This window comes from Canis lupus, chromosome 1 (assembly GCF_003254725.2).
Source record: "Canis lupus dingo isolate Sandy chromosome 1, ASM325472v2, whole genome shotgun sequence".
Classification (NCBI taxonomy): Eukaryota; Metazoa; Chordata; class Mammalia; order Carnivora; family Canidae; genus Canis; species Canis lupus.
The window spans coordinates 44,976,988-44,997,682 of NC_064243.1; the positions used below are offsets into that span (position 1 = coordinate 44,976,988).

The window sequence follows — 20,695 nt, forward strand, 5'->3', positions numbered from 1 at the left end:
TGTCTGCTGGAGCCTGGCGCTACCGTAGCCCCTGGCTGGCCAGTCGCTGGGAGCATGGCACAGGCGGTGGGCTGAGAATCCCCCGTGCTCCGCCTCAGTGGGGTGCTGCGGCCTTGGGCGGTGCCCTCCAACTCCCTCTCACCGGTGTGCCCTTGTTCCAGCATGCCTGCGCGTGCACACACACACATGCATGCACAGCTATCAGCTTTCTCCACAGGGCAGATCTGAGCTTCCCCTTTCATTAACGTTACTGCCGTTTTATCCGGACTCGGCCAAAGGCCTGTTCACAGGTAGCCCAGGAGAACTCCGCAGAGCTCCTCCTTTTGATCCCATAGGGGAGAAGGAAAAGCTATAGAGTGGACTGCTGAATTTCAAATCCCATTATGTCTCGTCCCGTATCTAATGTGGGGAGATGACATGAACATCAGGGAGTGCAGACTAGATTTCTGGATCACCCTGTGATCACGATGGCTTTCCCGAAGCCCCTTTGTGTGTCGTGCGGTTTGAGGCTTTGGAGACCCTCTGACCTTTTGAGGGAGGGTGTTCATGAGCTTTCACCCACTGAGTCGAGGGCGGAGTGCAGTTTCTGTTGCTGCTGTCAATGCTCTGTTTTACTGTTGGGCCCCAGTGCACCGGGAGGGTTGTCGCACTGAGATGCTGGTGGAGTGTCAAGGTGGATGTTCTGGGTGAGCTACACAAAGAGGACCCTTCTCTCTGCAAGAAACCTGCATTTGTTTTCTTAGGGCTGCAGCTGTCTGGCGCCGCGGCTCAGAGCCCCCCTGCTCTTGGTGTAAGTCCTCCTGAGCAGCACCAGCCGGCACGAGGAATGAGGGCAGCCCGTCACTGTCTGACCAAATAACCAGCACCGGGTGCCTATTGTGATTCACACACACACACCATTTTTATTTTGTAATTTCTTTTTGTGGCTGACGTTTAACACGGGATTTTTACTTCTTGTTCATCTAACCTTGATCCCTGCATGCAACTTGGAATTTTCAGCATTGGTGTGTTCCCTGAAATACAGTTCAGTAACTTCTCACATCTCCCTGCTCTGAGGCGGTTGCTGTGGAAGATGGTGAGGGAGGGAAGGCCAGGGAGCTGTTCACTGTGACACAGTAAAAGGCATCACAGGCCTGTCCACTGGCTCCCAGGACCTATGCCATAAGGTTCTGGAGGCTTCGGGCTCTCACAGAGCTCTTCAGGTCTCCACTGTAAATGAGGGAGCAAAGTAGTGGACTTTGTAATCAATTACAGCGTTTTCATACTTAAAATTCTTCAGAATAAATGAAACAAAAAATCTTTCCTATTACAAAATTATATACTGGTCTTAGCTTCAAATTATTACATAAACCCATTATCTAAAGAGTTTTATAAACGCAGTCTACTCCCACTATTTTATACTGTTGGAGCCCAGTTTACTGGAGACTCAAATATGGCCTAGATTATAAATTATGACTGCATTTAATCTTTGAAAATTTTTCCTTGTATTCAAATATGGGAGTTTGAAATTCTGCTAACGTGCCAACCCCAAAGTTGAAGAGCTTCCCAGATCTTGTCCTGTCCCTCTCAGCTCCACGGTGGGGCTGTCACCATGCTCCCTGATGCACAGGAGGCGGCGAGGTGAGCTGGTCACGCCCGACAGGGGTGCCTCGCCAGAACTCCCCTTCTCCGCAGGCAGGTGGATGTTCCCGCTGCACTTGTCCACAGAAAGAGGCAGGCTCTGCCACCAGGCTGTCTAAGCAGAATCGGTGGTCCAGCTGCTGAGTGCACTGTGGTATTAGCCTCTGTGAATTCCATCAGAAATAATAGCAACCACTTTTAGGGTCATGAATTTTAACAAGACTTGAAATCCATCGTTCCCAGTGGGAGTCTGGAGCTGTGGTCAGGGTTGCTGGAAATTCTTGGATATTTTGGAGACACGCACGATGAAGAATCTTTTCTTCCATCTTTCAGGATCTGAGCTGCCTCTTTGAATTATACCTGGAGCCACTTCAAAATGAGACCTTTCTCACCCAAGATGAGGTAATCGGTCCCCTTCCCCCTATCTGCTAACACACACGTTAGTCTCTGTTTGTCCTTTAGTGGGTCTCCCCAGAGGTTTTATCTGCTGATCCCCAAAAAACATCCAGGACTTCTGGATCATCAGAGGGACTCAGGCATGGCCTCCTTCAAACCCTTTTTAATGTGGCCTCTGCAGCAGCAAGAGTTTACCCATGCAAGATACTCGATGTCCTTTTTTAAGAGGAAGGTGTGGTCAAAAGTTATTCTTTAATTCATGACTTGACAATGTTAAATATCAGGAATTAGATCTTTTCTGCTGACTTCCATTTTTCAACAATTTGAATCCCAAAAAACGACCCATTTATAAAGTTATTTTAGAATTCCCAGAACCAGAGCTATAAAAACTCTGTGTATAAACTATGTCTCGGAGTGAACATGCTGCCTTCTTTCAAGGATTTAGTTCTGTCTGCTTCTTGGTAAACAATTTGGGATTAGTCTGTGCCTCTGGGATTAAAGTGTTCTCTGGGTCTTCATTGCTGATGTCCTCTTTTCAATCCTGGCCTTCATATAGATGGAGTCACTTTTTGGAAGTTTGCCAGAGATGCTTGAATTTCAAAAGGTGTTTCTAGAGACTCTGGAGGATGGGCTTTCAGCATCATCTGACTTTAATATCCTCGAGACTCCTTCACAGTTCAGAGTAAGTATTTTGGACTTGAGTTTAAAGCAAAAAGAGGTGGATAGAGTACAGAACTTTCCCTTGAAAGAGAAATTGCTGTCCCTTGCCTATTAACAAGGTAAATTCAGTGCTTTCATTGCACAGTTTTCCTCTGCCAGGCGGTAAAAGAAGGCTGCATTTTTATCTTGAGTGGTTCTGGTAATCAGATGTCTGGGTGGCACAACTTACGTAGAGTCTGCTTGGTGGTTGACCATGTCCACCACACTTTGCTCAGATCTACTGAAGGGTGTGTAGGGAGTTTGCTTCCGAAGCAGGAGCACCTACCCCTGCATCTAATCTTTCACCTTCATGGTCACATAAGGCTGGGATGCAAAACCTAGGTCAGTGGTTCTTCTACGGAGCCCAGTCTCCAGTGTGAGCACCAGTGACTGGTGAGGAGCCCCTTCAGGGAATCAGATGCAAGACAGAAGAAAGAGGACAGGGCAGTGTGCAGACAGAAGCATTTGTCCCGAGTAACGCAGAGTTGGCTTGATTAATTATCCTCTCACATCATCCATATCCCACTTTGTCAGATGTATTTTTGTAGAACTTTCGTTCTTGTCCTTTGATTGCCCGTGGTGTCAGTAGGCTCTGCTGCCAGAAAGCTTTCAATCAAACTAAAGATCTGCTCAGGGAATGCCAGGCTGTTCTCCGTCTGCTGTGAAAATGGGGCAGTCCTGGGTTTATTTCATTTGGTGATTTCTCTGAGGCATTAGTGCTCTGGTATCTGAAAGACAGATGCCATGGATGCACCAAAGCAGTCAGATGCCATGCCGGAGCCAGCAGACATTGATTAAACCATCTCCAATGTGACTTTTCCCTCCCCTTCTAGAAATTACTGTTTTCCCTTGGAGGCTCTTTCCTTTATTACGCGGACCATTTTAAACTGTACAGCGGATTCTGTGCTAATCATATTAAAGTACAGAAGGTTCTAGAGCGAGGTAAGTTGTTCATACCTTTTAGCTATGCTTTTTTAAAAACTATTAACCGTGAATTTGCATTTAATAGATAGAGATAAGTGCAGTTTAATGGATCATGTTCCATTCTTTACCTTTAAATTAACAGACATTAAAAGGGCAAATTCTCAGTTTATTTCAGTTTATTGGTAACAGTGAACATGTGTCCTAAGAGCAGAGATGTTTCTCTGCCATGTGTCACTTTGCTGTTAAATTACCTCTGGATTCTTTTTTTTTTTTTTTTTTTCTCCCATATTCCTTGATCTAAACACTGGGAACCACCAACCACTGGAAGAGGACAGGAAAGAATGTATGCCGTTTTCTTCCTTTCTCGTTAACCTTCGTAGGCTTGGGGAGCCACTGTGAACTGAAGCAGTGTATTAACTAAAGTTAAGGTCTTTTTGAGGAAGCCAGGAAAACACTCAGCAGCCCACATCCTGTCCCCGAAGTACTTTTCATCTCTCTACATTTTTATCGTTTATTTTATTGGCTTTTTAACAGAAGCCTTTATTTTTTTGAAGCCCAGGCAGTCCTATGTGGTTGACCTCGTTACTCTCCCCTTTAGTGCCAATGCCAGACGTTACTCTGTGGGGCTGAGAGAGGTGCCTGGGTGCCGGAGGCCCTGTGCCGTGGGTTGGTTCAGGCACAGGGCCAGTGCATCATGCCGCCTGAGCTTTCAGGAATGGGCTGGTCAGTTGGCCCAGCTGGGGAAGTGCATTTGAAGATGTGATGGCAGCCATGACCTTGTTCAGGTCCACGCATACTGTAGGGAGTTTGGGGCCACCATCACCCTCACTGTGGTGGTTCAGTCTATTCCTGTAATGCCCACACCAGGAATGTTGGTTCACCTGATGCCATTCTGTTACTGGAGACTTCTTTCTGTTGCCCACACCTCTGAGATTCAAATTCTCAAATTTGTGTGTCTCGGAAGTTTTTCTATCCATTGTAATTCTCACCTGTGGTGGCAGAGGTAAGAGGGAGAATCAGCGATGTAGGCACAGGACTGAAGGTTGGGAGCAGCGGTGATGCGGTGTGCACAGAGAGCAGACACACAAGTGCAGGTCCTCAGAGTTTCAGGGAGGCTTGACATTGGAAGGTGTCTTAGGGAAATACATGTACTCCTGTTGACGTTCATCTGAACTGTCTCCAGAAAAGGTTACCAGGTCCCCTGCGTTCCCTTATGGGAACCAGGGAACAAGACAGGAACCTCCTGAAGCCTGAACTATTACAATGTCATACATTTCTTGGATAAAGATGACTTCCCCCAGGGCTTGGATGCCTTCTTTAGAACTACAGATGGCCTCATGCAGTTCACTCCCATTATGATTTGCCAGCTCTCTCGAAGCCAGGGAACCAGGGCTCTCTTCTGTGACAGTGGCAAATGTTTAGGGAGACGTCTGTATTTGAACTTTTTAAATTACATCAACAGGGCGGTAGCAGCCAAGGTAAATTCCAAGCCCCTTCCCCTGCTGTCATTATACACTTCTAAGTGGCATCGTCCAATAGGGTCTGAAGGTTGCCCTTCAGTGTTTCTTTCTCAAAATCAGGGAACAGTCTCTCTGCGGTACCATGGAAGGCATGTAAAGTTTATCCCAACACTCAGAGCATTTAGCCAGTTCCACTGATGCATCTCTGCCATTTGGTTGAAATCTGGATCTTTACAGTATTGTAGAAGAGCAGGCTCAAAGTTAAGAATGGAGTCTTAAAGTGCTTTAAGTGAACAAATGCCAGCCAAAATCCATCTCCTCTACTTACTTAAAAAGAGATCTGACTCCATCGGCATTTCCTTCCAGGAACACCTTCTTACTGACAATATGCCATAAAATTAAAGCCTATCAATCCTTTGCTCAGTTCTGAACTCAGTTCTGAAGGATCATCTCACCATCCACTTTGTCTGGTGGTCACATTCAAAATGGTACTGCATCTCCTAGAAATTGTAGATTTTTGCCTTTGTGACAAAACCCCAAATAGGGGTGTAATTTCATTCAAATTGGCTGAATTACAAATGGCTGGTCAACCATTGTCAGCAAGTGGAATCCAAAGCAGCAACTGGTACCCCCAATAGCACTCTCAAAACTAGAAGGGGTTGGGTTCCTGTGTGCCTCCTTCATAATGTCAGACACTGGACACAGGTAGATTTCCCTGCCCGTAGAGGTCTGAAGGTCACATCTGGTGGCACTAGATGGCTCAGAGCCATGGAGGTGAAGGCTAGAGTGCTTATCAATTTATTTTAAAAGGAAATAAGTCCCTAAGCGTATAGAATAAATTAATCTGTGGGAGGACAGTAGGGAAAAAATACTAGTTTATTTTGCTATATGATTGTTTTGAAGGGTAGGTGTAGGGTCTGGATAATACTCTTCTGTGGCTTTCTAAATTGGCTGAAGCTCACTTTTTAGGTGCCTCTAACAATGTCTCATGGGTTTGCATGTGAATCTGCCTTTAAAGTCAGACATTTCTACATTTCAACTTGGTGTTCCTCTTTAGTGTACAGACTATACTGTGTAGACAGCGTAGTAAGCTCCTTTTTTTCATGGGATTTGCCACAGGCTGTGATGCTGAATCCATGTTGACAGCTGGGTGCTTGACCCACTTAAGTATTTGGGTTTTTATAAAGAACAGGCATTAGCAACACTGCAGAAGTGGATGATCTATGACTCCATTAAAAACTAAATGAAGTAGGGTTTAATTCATCCTGCTGTGCTCTTCTAAGGGTCTTTTATCCACCTGCTTGTAGCTAAAACTGATAAAGCCTTCAAGGCTTTTCTGGATGCCCGGAATCCTACCAAGCAGCATTCCTCCACACTGGAGTCCTACCTCATCAAGCCAGTTCAGAGAGTGCTCAAGTACCCTCTGCTGCTCAAGGAGCTCGTGTCGCTGACGGACCACGAGAGTGAGGAGCACTATCACCTGACAGGTAAGAAAACTTTCTGCAGACTGAATGTGACAGCCGCCAAGTCTACGGGACCCTTCTTCTCTAGAGCCCCTTCCTCCTTTCACATTCTCAGATGTTCCTCAGTACTGTGATTATTAAGCTTAGATATGATTTTACTCTGTGAAAATAGCTCTACGGCCATCACTTTAGGTGGGCAGAGTTCTTTGGCAAAATTTTGTCTTTGGAGTAGCTCCAAGCCACCCCTCTGGAGGGATGGTTCCATTTTCATTTTTCAAAGTACGTATTTGAGCTCAGTGATTTGAAATCCATTACTTTGGGTCTCGGTTAGCAGAACTGTCCTGCCAGAACTGACATGGGGCCTCTTTCCCTACCACCTTGTGAGTTTTTGTGTTGCCTGCTGCCCAGTGCTGCTGATCAAATCCATTGGGTGAGGCTCCACCTTGTGGGGATTTCAGAGCAGAGCCCAGCTCCACAACCCAACTCCTAGTAACAGGTTATGCTTTACAGCCGATGCTGTAACCTCAGAAATTACTGGCCTAAGATACAATTTATCAAATACACAAAGATCCTCAATTTGATAGTAAGTAGAGTATCCTTTAAAGAGCTGTTGTGTTTGCATGAGAGAGATATAGTGATTTGTCTTCTACATGTGAAAACTAGGTGGTCTGGTAATTATTACCTGTAATAAAATACCTGGGTAGAGTAACAAATTTATTAATAAGTATTAGTATTACTAAATAACCAACAGTGAAAAGGATGTCAAACTGGCTCCTTTTTCTATGACAAGCATACTTTCATAATAAGTAACAATTTTTTAACATGGAATTTAAATTCTACAAATAAATGCTACAAATTATGATTAATATTCAAACAATGTGTGAAAATGTCCTTTTTCATTAAGATGATGTTTAAGTGGGTCAAGAACTGCCTTCCAAACTTCCCTCCAAACTGAACTAAAATACTGAATCAAGAGGACGAAATACGAAAAATACTAAATTTATAGGTAACCTGAAATTTTGCTTTTTGACTTTGCCAAAATCATTTGTCTCTAGCACACCCAAGTAGAAAATTATAAATAAGCACCATGTATAAATGCAAACAGTTGCTCTGGTCATTTGGGGCATTTACAGAGATATTGGTAAGTTCTTGCTAACAAAGTGTTGTAGTTCACAGCTGGCCCAGAAGAGAGGCAGAATTTAAGGGTAGGTATCCCACTGGCCAGTCAGTCTTGGCTCCACTTATTTCTCTCTTCAGATGTCTGGCAAAATACCTAACCCTTCTGCATCTCAGTTTCCTCATCTGCGAAATGGGATTGATTACAGTTCCTACAGTCATTGAGTTACTGTGGGGATGAAATGACGAACATAAACCACCTGCCATAGAATCTGCCGAATAGAAGGTGCTTGATCAGCGTTAGCTGTTATTATAAGTGATACTTTTTACCTCTGTTTTGCCTCATTTAAAAGAGAACTGGAGGTGGGAGATCATTCTGCTGTTCTTCATCATAATGACTGGAGTACACTAGGCTGCTGGGCTGCAGCGGAGTATGGTGCTTCTGTTAGTAAGAACTGGTCTTGAATCCTGAGCTGCTTCATTACTGCTGTTGGTAGGACTTAAACAAAATTTATAAAATAATTTCATATTTTTCAGAAGCACTAAAGGCAATGGAAAAAGTAGCGAGCCACATCAATGAGATGCAGAAGATCTACGAGGATTATGGGACTGTGTTTGACCAGCTAGTGGCAGAGCAAAGTGGAACAGAGAAGGAGGTCAGCAGAACTTCTAGATTCTGAGAGGCTTACTGCATTTGCTCACTGGATCTATAGGTGACCTCCAGACTAGGCTGCCGTGTTCTGGCTCTTCTAGAGGATAATATGCCTTTTTTTTTTTTTTTTTAAATCTTAATGCTTGCAATAAACCACACCATTTAAGTATAAATGTTATATAAAATTCATTACACTGTTGTAGGAATGTAACCCTATGTCATCTTCACATTGTACAAAGGACAACAAGAAATATCTCCAAGCTTATATTCCTGTCTCCACCTCCTTTTCCATGGGCTATGAGGCAAGACTCACCCCCGGGGCAGGCACGCAGATGGAGCGCAAAAGCTGCAGAGGGAGAATGAATACAGGATGTGGGTGCCAGCAGATATCAGTACCTGATATCTAGTATTGGTGGCTACCTCCTTACTTACAGAACTAGTTTAAGTGGAATTTGACAGTTCCTATGTTTTTATTTTCTCGTTGATTATTACTAAATTAGAATCTTGAGCTTTTCAAGTCTACATGTAAGAAAACAGCTTCAGTAGAGAAAGGCCAGAATAGAAAACAACTGGAGTTAAATTTTTTGTTATGGTTTTCAGTGTTGGTACTTTTTTATATTTGCAGGCCTAGTGTAGGTTATGGATCAGGGGTAGTAACTGTGCTAGAGCCTGAGGTCAGTATTAATGAAGACACTTTGGATGGACCTCTCGAACTGTGGTGGAATGGATGCTAGGGAGTAGATCATGAGGCATGTATCACTTACATATGTGTGCAGTGAACCAAATGCCTTCCCATTTATGGTATTTTCCAAAGTTTGATGCTTCGCTCGTATTTTCAAAACCTGTATTATTTAAAGGCCCTGTGTTTACAGGGGCTATAAAAATCACATTGAATATACTTGCATTTGAGCAATCCCCATATATACATATGTGATTCACTGTCTAACATACGACAGCCTGTCTCTGTGGTCTCCATGTCTTCTTTATCTCCTGTTATGATACAGGTAACAGAACTTTCCATGGGGGAACTTCTGATGCACTCTGCAGTTTCCTGGTTGAATCCATTTCTGTCTCTAGGAAAAGCCAGAAAGGACCTTGAGCTCACAGTGTTTGGTTAGTATCCCATTTGAAAGGATGTAAACTTAAGGCTAGTGAGAATGAGGAACTTTTTAAATCCACCAGTTCAGCTAACTCCTGATTTTCAGGAGTTAGAATCATTGCTATAATGGCTTTTGACTTAACAGAGCCAGCCTCCAACTATTTAAAATGCTGTCGCTCTGCATACTCATTTTCTTGTTCTCCCTTCTGCTTGGCTTAGTGGTTTTGGCCAAGTGTTACAGGAACAGATCTCCTGAGGCTATTTTGAAACTGCTATCTTAATTGTTTGCTGCATTTCAGAATGTCTTAATTCTCACTAAGACTGATTATAGACAGTGTATTCTCACTGAGATGAACACCATGTCCTCAGATTTCAATAAAACCAGAATTTTTAAAAAATCCCCCAAATCTACTTCAGATAATCGCTTTTAAATAAGTAGGTACTTTTGCATCATTCAAATATGACCAGAGGGAAGCACCATTTATTCACTCCTGTGCTAGCATAGTGGGATCCTGGAGCTTCATAAGTTTGAAGAGCTTGGTTCTATTAAAACATTCAGCCTAGATCAACTTTGGAAAAAAGTTTGTACAAAATAATGAAAGACTTTTCTTTTTTCTTCTTTAGTTTTTAAAAGAGCTGTCATATTGGTTTATAAAGAAAACTGCAAACTGAAAAAGAAACTGGTAAGATGAGAAGTACATTTAAGCAAAGCTACCTTTTCATGGCTCTGTCCTGTTAGTGTTGATCTGAGAAGTCTGCTCAGCACCAAGGCCCCACTTGACTAACGGGACTTACTCCTAGTGTGACCAGCCGAACCAGCTATTAGTCTATTTCTTATTCTCCCCACAATGTCTGTTTTAAAAGAAGATGTAGACAAACACCTGTGCTGGAGCCTACACAGAAAATCAGCTTTCATATATCCGAAATGGTCCATGTTTGCTCCATACACATAAAAGACTACGTAACTTTGATTTGTTTTCAAACAACTTTACCTTGGTTCAAAAAAAAAAAAAAAGCAAAAGAAAAAAAAAAAAAGCTTAGTTGTGGCTACCATAAGCCATCAGAGTTATTACCATTCAGAGGTAATGAGGACATATAGAAGGCTTGGCTTGGCTGTCATTCTTGCTTGGCATCTAGAAGTCTGCTCCCCAGACCACAGCTCTGGCTTATCCCCACACAGTGTGAGCTCTTTGAGAACGGGAAGCATACCTGACCTGATTCGTTTCTGCACCCTGATGCTCCCACGGCTGCAAGGAGCCTTGCACAGGGAGAATTAAAGCTTCCATTCCATGCACACCTCCTCTGTGGGTGAGAGCTTGCTCTAACACTTTTCTTGGGGGGCTTTCCTATTACAGCCCTCGAATTCCCGGCCTGCACATGGCTCTGCCGATTTGGACCCATTTAAATTTCGCTGGTTGATCCCCATATCCGCACTTCAAGTCAGACTGGGGAATACAGCAGGTAATTGTTTCATGTGGGATGATGCCAGGAAAAAGCATTTTAAAGAGACTTATTTGCATTGTGGAATGAAAAACCAGAAAGAACTTTGGGGATAATTTTTGAGTTTTATTTTATAGGCAAGGAAAATGAGGACAAGAGAGGTTGTTACGATGTTGCTCTTCTTGTTTTTGCTCTTTTACAGACTTTTGGAGAAAGTAAATGCCAGTGGATTGCTTTTCTTTGCCAACTACCTCTCTTCACTCTCTTCACTGTTTATTTTCACTATCAATGGTTTTCAACAATTTTTTCTAATATCCTTGATACCCTAAAATTTGTTAAAGAAACAAAGGACCACAATTTAAAATTTAAGAATTTTTGATACACCAGAAAGTCTCTTCAGTTTAAGCAGTATTATAAGTGATACTAGAAAAAAAAATATCTTAAAGATCTTCAGTCTTCCATCTTGGAAAATGTTCAGAGATCTTCTAGAATAACCACATTCTGGTGACAGTGCCTCTGGTGACAGAAAGGACCAGCAGTCTAAGGCATGCCGCGATGGTCTGGGTCCCTGCTTCATTTTTGTTTTGAAGCGCTTATGTTTCCTAACACGGGACTGACTTTGGGCTGGCCTGTTTTACCTCAAGTACCTGGGCACATCCTGCTGTTCCTTCCAAAAAATACAATGAACTGAATGGGGTTGAAAAACAGGATCCCTTTAACCTCTTTCCCGGAGAGATGGAATCCAGGGCCAGGGAGAAAGCATGTTAAGAGGGATAGAAAACTTTACCAGGAAATGTAAAAAGTAATTACAAAGTATTTTTGATAACGATCTGTGAAAGTCAAATGATAAGAGGACAGAGAATATTTGACTTGAGTTTTGAACTTCCATCTTTGGCAAAGTCGTAGACCCTTGTTTTCTTTTACACAGGGACAGAAAATAATTCCATATGGGAACTGATCCATACGAAGTCAGAAATAGAAGGACGGCCAGAAACCATCTTCCAACTGTGCTGCAGGTATTATTGACTTCCAAAAATTAAAGCCAATAGGAATAAGACAGAATTACACTATCTTAAAAACGGGAGTTTATTTTTAGTGCTCTCCTGAATTTTGATGACTTCAAGATCACACCCAGCCTCCCCCCAAATGGCAACTGTGACTGGAGTAGAACATACTGGTTAAATATATATCCAGATTTTAGTGTTCAGAGGCGCTTCAAGAAGGATTGCTTCTCCTTTTGTAAGTTAGGAGGCCAAGGTGCCCAGAGGTTGGGTGACGTGCTGTCAGTCTGGTCCTGAGAGCAGTGATGGGACACGTAAGGACTGGGGAATGTGGACACGATGCAGGTGACACTGGACAGAACAGCTATTTTCTCTTCTCCCCTCACCAGTGACAATGAAAGCAAGACCAACATCGTCAAGGTGATTCGGTCTATTCTGAGGGAGAACTTCAGGCGTCACATCAAGTGTGAGTTACCCCTGGAGAAGACCTGTAAGGATCGCCTGGTTCCCCTTAAGAACCGAGTTCCTGTTTCAGCCAAGTTAGGTGAGAACTTTGCTGGCCTTGTGTTTATTGAGGACCATCTGAGCTTCTCTGTGGAAAATATATGTTCCTGCAATAACAGCAGTCCATCCTCGCTTTGTCAAGTACCAGGGGTAGCTTGGTAAGCTCTGAACCAGACACCCGAATCCAGAGTGGTGTGTGAAGGTGGTGGCGATTTTATTTCTGATTTTATTTCCTTTTAAGAAAGTGAAAAGGCCTCTTGCTCCTAGACCTTGTATAAGCTCTAATCACCCCCAACTCCCAAGTCCTTGCCTTACTACCAGCTGACGCAGTCTCTACACTTACCATCTTATCTGTTTCTTCCACCAAGATGTACAGAAGTCCAGGGGTTGGGCTTTGTTCACTGCAGCAATCCCAGTGCTCAGAGAAGTTCAAGTCATCTAGAAAGCCAATAGTTGGTGAATTAAGGTCAAGAAACCTTATATTCATTCTTAGTCAAATGAACACTCCAAAATAATCACTCCAAATCAAGCTCTTAAACTGTATACCTTTAAAATTCATTTAAATTTTTCTTTTAAATTTTCGGTTTAAAACCCTCTTCTGTAGTAACTGTTTTGTTAATATCTTTGGTCTTATTTGTAGTCTTTCCTTTTTCCTTTTTTTTTTTTTTTTTTGTTACAGTGTAACCTCTTCAGATTCACTGTATATTTTCTATTTTTTTCCTCTATTGCCAAAATAAGCTGTAGCCATCAAAACTATGCTGTAACTGCCCACAGAAACATCACAACTGAGAGCCCCCCTTTTCCCTTCAACGCAAGAGAAAGAAACACACACAGAGGATTAAATATTCGTATTAAATCTCTGAGAGTTGGCTAGAAATTCCAGCAGAGAGAGTTCTCATGAGTGATGAAGGACATTTTCCTACTTTTAATTGAGAAGCAAGAGAAATAAACAAGGTGAGAAGGCAGGGATAGAAATATGGTATAATCTTGGCTATCCATTTTCAAAGTACTTAGTGAAAGAAAGGGACCTAGATTTTATTAGTAACTTTTTCATTTGTGCATTGGCAAAATAAGAAAGCCTTTGTAACAATTTATAGCTTCTTCTATCTAAACAATCGGGCTCTGGTAATTGATCATCTAGAAATGCCAAATCCTCTAACATTTCAAATAAACCAAAGTAAAAAACTTTCACACTTGCAGTATCTGCATTTTCCCCCAAGTTCCAGGATAGTTGGTAAAAAAGTGAGATGATAAAATTTTAAGTTATTAATGTTAAATCTTCTAATGTACAATGCAAAACTTATGCACTGTGGAGTCTGTTTCTTGATCGTGACAGGAGATGCACTTTTCCTCATTGCAGCTTCCTCCAGGTCCTTAAAAGTCCTCAAAACTTCCTCCAGCAGCGAGTGGCCCAGCGAGCCGGGCAAGGCCAGCTCCCTGGACTCTGACGAGTGCAGCCTGAGCAGCAGCACGCAGAGCAGTGGCTGCCACCCAGGTGGAAGCCGGCAGGACTGCCTGCAACACCCCCAGACGGGCCTGGCTGATTTTCCAGACAATCTCATCAAAGAGAGTGACATTCTGAGCGACGAAGATGAGGACTACCATCAGACTCTCAAACAGGGCAGCCCTACCAAAGACATTGAACTTCAGTTCCAGAGACTGAGAATCTCCGATGACCCGGACGCAAACGCCGCTGAGCAACAGCCCAGCACAGAGGGCCGACCCAAGGGGGAGCCGCCCAAACTGGTGCGGGGGCACTTCTGTGCCATTAAACGGAAAGCAAACAGCACCAAACGGGACAGGGGAACTTTGCTAAAGGCACAGATCCGTCACCAGTCCCTTGACAGTCAATCTGAAACCACCACCCTTGATCTCAGTTCCGTTCTGCAGCGAGAGTTCAGTGTCCAGAGTTTAACATCGGTAGTCAATGAGGAGTGCTTTTATGAAGCGGAGAGCCACGGAAAGTTGTAGTGCAATTTCAGTCCGGACATGGGTTTAATTGCTTGTTTTAAACTGGTGGTGAAGTGGAAATTGCAGAAAACCTATTTGTTATTGGGGTTTGTGCAGCATACATTTTCCCACAAAATAGTTGTAAAGATTTAAGTTATTTTAATTTATTATAGATCAGAGAACTAGATTAAACTGATCAGAATCTGTAAGAATCTGTAAATTACTTAGTTTATATCCCTTTTGAGCAGGTATCAAAATGACTTAGGATCCTTAAAATTACAATCTATTTTAATTTATGTGGAAAAAGTAAGATGGAGAAGTTGTGATTAATAGTTTTTAAAAGGTCCCCCCCCCCAATCCTCTGGGCATTTTTCTTTGAGCTGTTTTTGCTTTATTTAAAGCATATTTATTTTAATGTGGGTGAGGGGCACAATGTGCAGATATTTCATTTTTGTAAGGTTGTAACAGATGCTGTTTATACTGAACCTGTCATATCTATGCAGTATATATATTAAAAGAAAGCTTGTACTGTATCTTATTTGATTATATTTATTTTCTCTACCAAGCTGTACAGTAAAAGGGAAATAAGTCACATCTGGTAATCGTATTTTTATTATCCTTCGGTAGAAGACAAAAGTGCACATCTGAGCAGCTCAACATTGTGGAAATCTACATCTGATATGCTGCTTATAGTCCATTTCTCTCCTTGTCATCCTCCTTTTCCTGATTTTTGCTTTTATTTTGCTTGAGTTCTTCTCTGAAATTGTAAGCAAAGAGGTGTGGGTCTTCATCACACATTTTTCGGTATACATCACACAGGCTCTTAAAGTGTGAGACGGAGAGCTGGCTGGGCCGGAGGGTAGGGTCTACGTCTGCCAGCTCTAACAGTTTCCCAGTGCTTTCCACACGGTGAATCTGAGGGAATAACATTCTGAGAAGAGAAAATCATCAGAATTCTACTTAAGAAATTCTGTAAACCATGATGTGTCTTTCTATTTGCACTTGAAAATGACATCATTTTGATCACTGACAATGGGAGGGAGTGTCCGCGGGGCCCCCAGCCACTGGAGAAGGTTCTTGGCCATGCCACCGCAGCAGGTACAGAGGACCCCTGAAGGCAGAGCTAATCTGACCTGGGAGGTATGTCCATGAGGGGAAATACTTTCCAAAGCGCAATACAAGTATCTTTAAGGTAAGTTTAAAGAAACATCTCAGTTTTAGTCTTACAGAAACAGGTTTAGTTTGCCTCATTTCAATATAAAACTTATTTCTTGATTTTTTTGTAATTTGAACTTAGATTTTAGAACTGTTCACTCTCAAGGAATGACCCTTCTTTGCAAAGTTTGAAAACAGGAGGTGTGAAAATACAGAGATCGTTCTCTCTTTCAGGTTTACCTTGTGGCAACTTTACAACTGATTGGAATTATAGATTTTAAATTTCAACTAACCAAGCAGATCACATTTTTAAAATGAACAGCAAAACTGATGATTGAAATGTTGCAAAACTACACCTAGGTTTTCTTTTCTTAATAGTTGCTCTACAGAGCTCAGAGATCATGGCCAATGTCAGTGGAGTTTCTCTTACAGGCTGCTGGTCCTCTCAGTAAGGAACTGCAAGTTCTCTATGGTGTCTGGGTGAGCTGTGATATTGGAGTACAGTTTGGTGACCGATGTGTGGGTGCATGTGCTTGAAGGACACCAATGAGGCAAAGCACGGCACACTAGGTTCCCTATCTGTATAAGGGACTGTGTCTATGAAATGAAAGGGCCCATCATTAAGGTTGGAAACACCAGGGCCAGCTCTGAGGCCAGTTCTAGCATTCTCAAAAGAGAGTATACTTTATGTCTGTTCCCCCACCATGAATCAGGACCATCAGGTACAGCTGTACAAGTCACACCCTGTGTGAAGGGTGATGAGTGTGAACTGAAATCCAGCTGGGGCTCTCATCAAATGATACACATCCTGGCTGGGCTTGCAGCCTATGGTGTGTGTGTGTGTATGTGATCATTCTAACTATCACCAAGGTAGCCAGTGGCATCTGTCACCAACTCTGCTCTTGAAGTCTCCGCTAGAGCAGTAGCAACTACCTGGTGAAGAATAAACCCTGGCCTAGTTAGAGCCACCAACGGCAAGACAAGGATTTCATATCAGCTCAAATCTGTAAGACTGAGTTGTGGGCTGCAGTGATTTCAGGATGCAGCTCTGAACTGTACCTGAAATAATTTCATGTGCTAAGGGGACACCTCACAAAACCAGAGAAGAGATGGAGCTTTATATTAATGGGGGTGATCGGGAAGTGAGAAATGTGTGCCTATAAAGCCAGGCATCTTTAAATAGCTAAAAGTTGACCATATTAGATGGCAGGCTTTTAAACACACACAAACACACACACACCCACCCCTTCCTGCCTTACTTGGGCCTAATTAAACATTTTCTTGGATGTCCATGAATATAAAATATCACTGTGATCACTTCAGGGCCTCTGGAGGCATGTGGATTCTAAACCACCATGTTCTGTCTGGGATTCCTGACAGTGGCCGTGTGTGTGTGTACAGCAGAACAAAAAGCTCCCCATTAAATAAAAACGTGCTTGTATGAATATTTCATGACAACATTTTGGCTGCTCCAACACTGTACTTGCTTCCTGGTTCTAAGTGTGTCCTTAAAAAGGATATAATTAGTGTGATACTATATTATTTGGCCTTTGGTCCCAGGTTTCTGACACAGAACTTCTAAATCGTTTAAAATTTCCTGTTAGGGGTGATAGCATTATTTGTTATTCCTAATAAAACCCCTTTTCAACCACACCTGTGTTTGTACTAATGTGATGACTCTTGGTAAGGCCCCTAGATAGACCGCTTCAGGGTCTACAACTGTCAAAGGAACCAACCCTGTAATTAGAGGGTTGGAACTTTCAGGCTCACCTCCAGACCCCTCTAGGGAGGAGACGGGCTAGAGACTGAGTTCAATCTCCGGTGGCCAATGATCTAATAAACTGTGGATTTAAGAATCCATAGAAATTCTTAAATGATGGGCTCAGCGGGCTTCCAGGCTGGTGAAAACCGTGAGGTGTTGGGAGGGTGAGAGGGCAGAGAAGCTCCGTTGTACTCCTCGGTTCCCATATATACCTTGCCCTACATCTCTTCCATTTGGCTGTTCCTAAGTTACATCTTTTATAATAAATTGATAAAGAGATTTCCTGAGTTCCGTGAGCCATTCTAGCAAACTACTGAAACTATAGTGGCAGGGGCAGAGGGATTTGTCACAAATCCCCATTTCATGGCCTGTGGGTTGGAAATACAAGTGGTGACCTGGGACTTGTGACTAGCATCTGAAGTGCAGGCAGTCTCGTGGCCCTAGAATCATTATCCTTCAGGGTCTGTGCCACTCCAGGTAATGTCAGACTTGAACTGAATTGTAGGGCACCCAGATGGTGCCTAAAGAATTGGAGGACTTGTTGGGGTTGGAAAAAACCACCACATGCAGTGTCGTCAGTGCTGAGTATAAAAACAGATTGGATGGTCTGCCCTGAGAAATCATGGCCTCCACAATACAGGGTCACTGTCAGTTTTAGGTTGTGTTGATGTTAAAACCTGGTAGTGGCATCTGAGGTTAAAGCAAGGGTTTGCTTTTTCCTCCGTGAGAGTCAAGGTTTGTTCACCTCGGGATCTGAAAGAAGACTAACATTTACAGATCGCTTCAAGAATCATAAAAACAAGATTCTTAATCTTTAAAGGTGCTTAAGGATTTTAGAAAGTGCCAGTGAAAGGAAGAGACGGCATTCTTACCCAAGCCCTCGATAGCAGTACTTCCTTCGGAACTGAAACGTGTTTTGAACCACCTTCTCCACCAGCTTGAACGGCTGCTCTATCCTGGGCCGCACCAGGGGGGTGAAGTGCACCACACCCACATCCACCTTCGTGAGCAAACATACATCATTTTGTGCCATGGCAGAACAGGATTAAGCAATGCATCTTTGTCAAACACAGGAGGACGGGTTGCTGACCGCGTCATTTTCATAAACCTTTGGTTTCGTCCAGGTCCACAGCAGACTTATCTGCAGACTTATCTGCAGGCAGGTAAGTCGCTGCACTTGGCGTTGAGCTGACTCAGAGCCACCACAGTTGCGTCTGCTCTGTAATGACACCCACTAGACCTGTGCTTGATGATCGCTTAATTTTAAAATGTAGTTTTACAATGGCCTTTAAGATCAAATAATCCTTAAAGTCAGTAGGCAGCTAATGGATAGCTTTAGAGTATTTTATTTAGCTTTGGAATGAGTAAAAAATAAGCTGCAACAGCAGTTCTGGCTATAAGGGTGGGCATCCAAACAGAGAGAAGGCAGATGGACCCCCAGGGACTACTTAGTGCTAAGCTCCCCAGAAAGGGCATCAATTAGGACACCACTTATTTGGATACAGACACTGACTAATCAGTCGGACTGGATTCATGACTGTCATCTGCACAGCCATATCACTTTCTAGGAGCAACTTGAAATGCTCCAGGAAGCCCAGGCGGGATGAAGTAGAAACCCCCAGAATGTCACTGAGTGGTGGACTAGCACTAGCAGTTGAGACTCACAAGTATATATTCAAAATAAAGGAATAGTATTGAAAGTAAGACAAAAGGAGAAATGGAGTCAAAGCAGTTACCACACACACAAATGCCTGACAAAGACCATGGGTCTAATAAATGGGAAGTCTGTTCATAATTTACAAAGGCCTCAGTCTCTAAGGAATTGTTAAATTTCCTCCTTAGAACATCACACGGACACTACAAAGGCTAAGAAAGTACAGCAATTTATGAAGTAGGGGTTGTACCACGGCTTTTCAAAAGGAATTAATTCTATTTTTTAAATTCCACAGGGGTTATCTTGTTCTTTTAGGAGGTGTTGCTTCTAAAAATCCTTGGCTATAGAACTCCTTATAATCAGCCTGTCATCCATGAGAATGGGAGTATTTTCAATTTCTTGATTATAGGGTGGAGGGAAAGCACTTGTGTATGATGTGAGACTGCATGGACAAGAAAAGAAAACGAAACGAAGCCCATCATCAGGTGGCCTAGACAACTTTCAGAGGAGCCAGTGGTGTGTCTCTTGCTGCCTAGACCTACCCTGTCCTCAAACTATCACCGATACTGTCCTGAATGTTTCAGAAGAGCTGTGGTGTGCCTACGGGATGACTAGAAGAGACCCACGGTAGCAATGCTGAGGATGGCCAAGGCAGGAGATTGAAAACCGCCAGCGGAGAGGCCTTTCCACACCAACTCCCTTAAATGTCCACCAGCCTCAGGCTTCTTTGGTGGAATCATGGTTGTTCCACTTCAGAGAATGACTTTCTGTAATGTGAAATGTTCTCATTAAATTTTAATAGTTTTTCAAGTTGTGTTCTATGTGTTTAATCTGTTTCTCCCAGTTCAGTAACACTACTTTCACAGGAAATGAAGCACTCGGTTGAAAGGCCAGGACTTTCTGTAGATGGGCACGAAACCCAGAAGGGCCCAGGGATCCTGGGGAGGTCTATAAGGCACTGAGGAGGTAAGGGTTGTGGCTTTGGGGTTTGGGTGGACAGGAGCACTACAGGAAACAGGCAAGAAACACGGCTTCGTCTAAAAGTATTTCTGTGGCAGGAAAGAGAGCTAACCTGTGTGTAAGGCGGTGCAAGAAGCTGCCTTCTAAAGTCACTATAATGACTTTAAATGTCAAAGACTCTGCTCAAAAACTCTGAAACATCATTCCCATTTTTCCTCCTATTGATTTGGAACAGAGACGTGAACCCAGCTGTTCAGGGAGGTTCTAAAGCCTCACCCTGCCATCACTCTGTATGTCTCCATGTCACTTCCCCTGCTCAGAGCCCACTGGCAGCCTGTCCTGTGTCTCTCACTGCTACCCTCTGGACTCAACTCCTCCAACCCTCCTAAACCCATTCTTCCACCAGCCAGTCAGTTCTGATGGAATCCTTCATAGGCACCAGTGGGATCCAACAGCCTGCCATTCTCCAGGGAAAATAATCTTTTAGCAAAATAGATACAGCTTAAGCCCTGGCCAACCCCAGCCTGTGAGATATTGTAAAAACTGTATCTTGTTCAGATATTAAGAACAAAGGCACAAATACAGGGTTAGATACATTCCCCTTCTAGGACAGAAACTGTCATCTCCAGCTTCTTTGGGTTTTAAAATTTGGCCTCTTCTTCTGATTTTATTCCTCTGAGATACACTTGGTGTTTCCAAATACAGGAAATGTCTCACATTTACTTTAAATAAAGTTTTAAGCCCTATACAAATATAGCAACACCCTATGTTAACTGCAGCAACCTTCCAAAGTTCAAATGTAATTTTGATACCCAGTTAAGTTGGCTAACAGGATATCCC

The 20,695-nt window shown here is 43.0% G+C and overlaps 2 protein-coding genes across 12 annotated transcripts in view; one reads left to right on the plus strand and one right to left on the minus strand.

The window, feature by feature from the left end:
* TIAM2 (TIAM Rac1 associated GEF 2) overlaps positions 1 to 14,857 on the plus strand; it is a 130,707-nt gene extending 115,850 nt beyond the window's left edge. For all 11 annotated transcript variants that reach the window (XM_049113827.1, XM_025422592.3, XM_025422593.3 and 8 more), the window contains 11 exons: positions 1,954 to 2,022; positions 2,573 to 2,698; positions 3,549 to 3,657; positions 6,407 to 6,586; positions 8,216 to 8,334; positions 9,335 to 9,443; positions 10,054 to 10,112; positions 10,785 to 10,890; positions 11,798 to 11,885; positions 12,260 to 12,414; positions 13,735 to 14,857. In XM_049113827.1, the coding sequence (XP_048969784.1) occupies positions 1,954 to 2,022; positions 2,573 to 2,698; positions 3,549 to 3,657; positions 6,407 to 6,586; positions 8,216 to 8,334; positions 9,335 to 9,443; positions 10,054 to 10,112; positions 10,785 to 10,890; positions 11,798 to 11,885; positions 12,260 to 12,414; positions 13,735 to 14,345 (1,731 nt within the window). In that variant the 3' untranslated portion in view covers positions 14,346 to 14,857. The remainder of the gene's footprint in view (positions 1 to 1,953; positions 2,023 to 2,572; positions 2,699 to 3,548; positions 3,658 to 6,406; positions 6,587 to 8,215; positions 8,335 to 9,334; positions 9,444 to 10,053; positions 10,113 to 10,784; positions 10,891 to 11,797; positions 11,886 to 12,259; positions 12,415 to 13,734) is intronic.
* Positions 14,858 to 20,695, minus strand: part of TFB1M (transcription factor B1, mitochondrial) — a 70,362-nt gene continuing 64,524 nt past the window's right edge. Inside the window, exons 6-7 of the mRNA XM_025422604.3 lie at positions 18,114 to 18,241; positions 14,858 to 15,255 (exon numbers count right to left, since the gene is read on the minus strand). Of these exons, the coding sequence (XP_025278389.1) occupies positions 15,012 to 15,255; positions 18,114 to 18,241 (372 nt within the window). The 3' untranslated portion in view covers positions 14,858 to 15,011. The remainder of the gene's footprint in view (positions 15,256 to 18,113; positions 18,242 to 20,695) is intronic.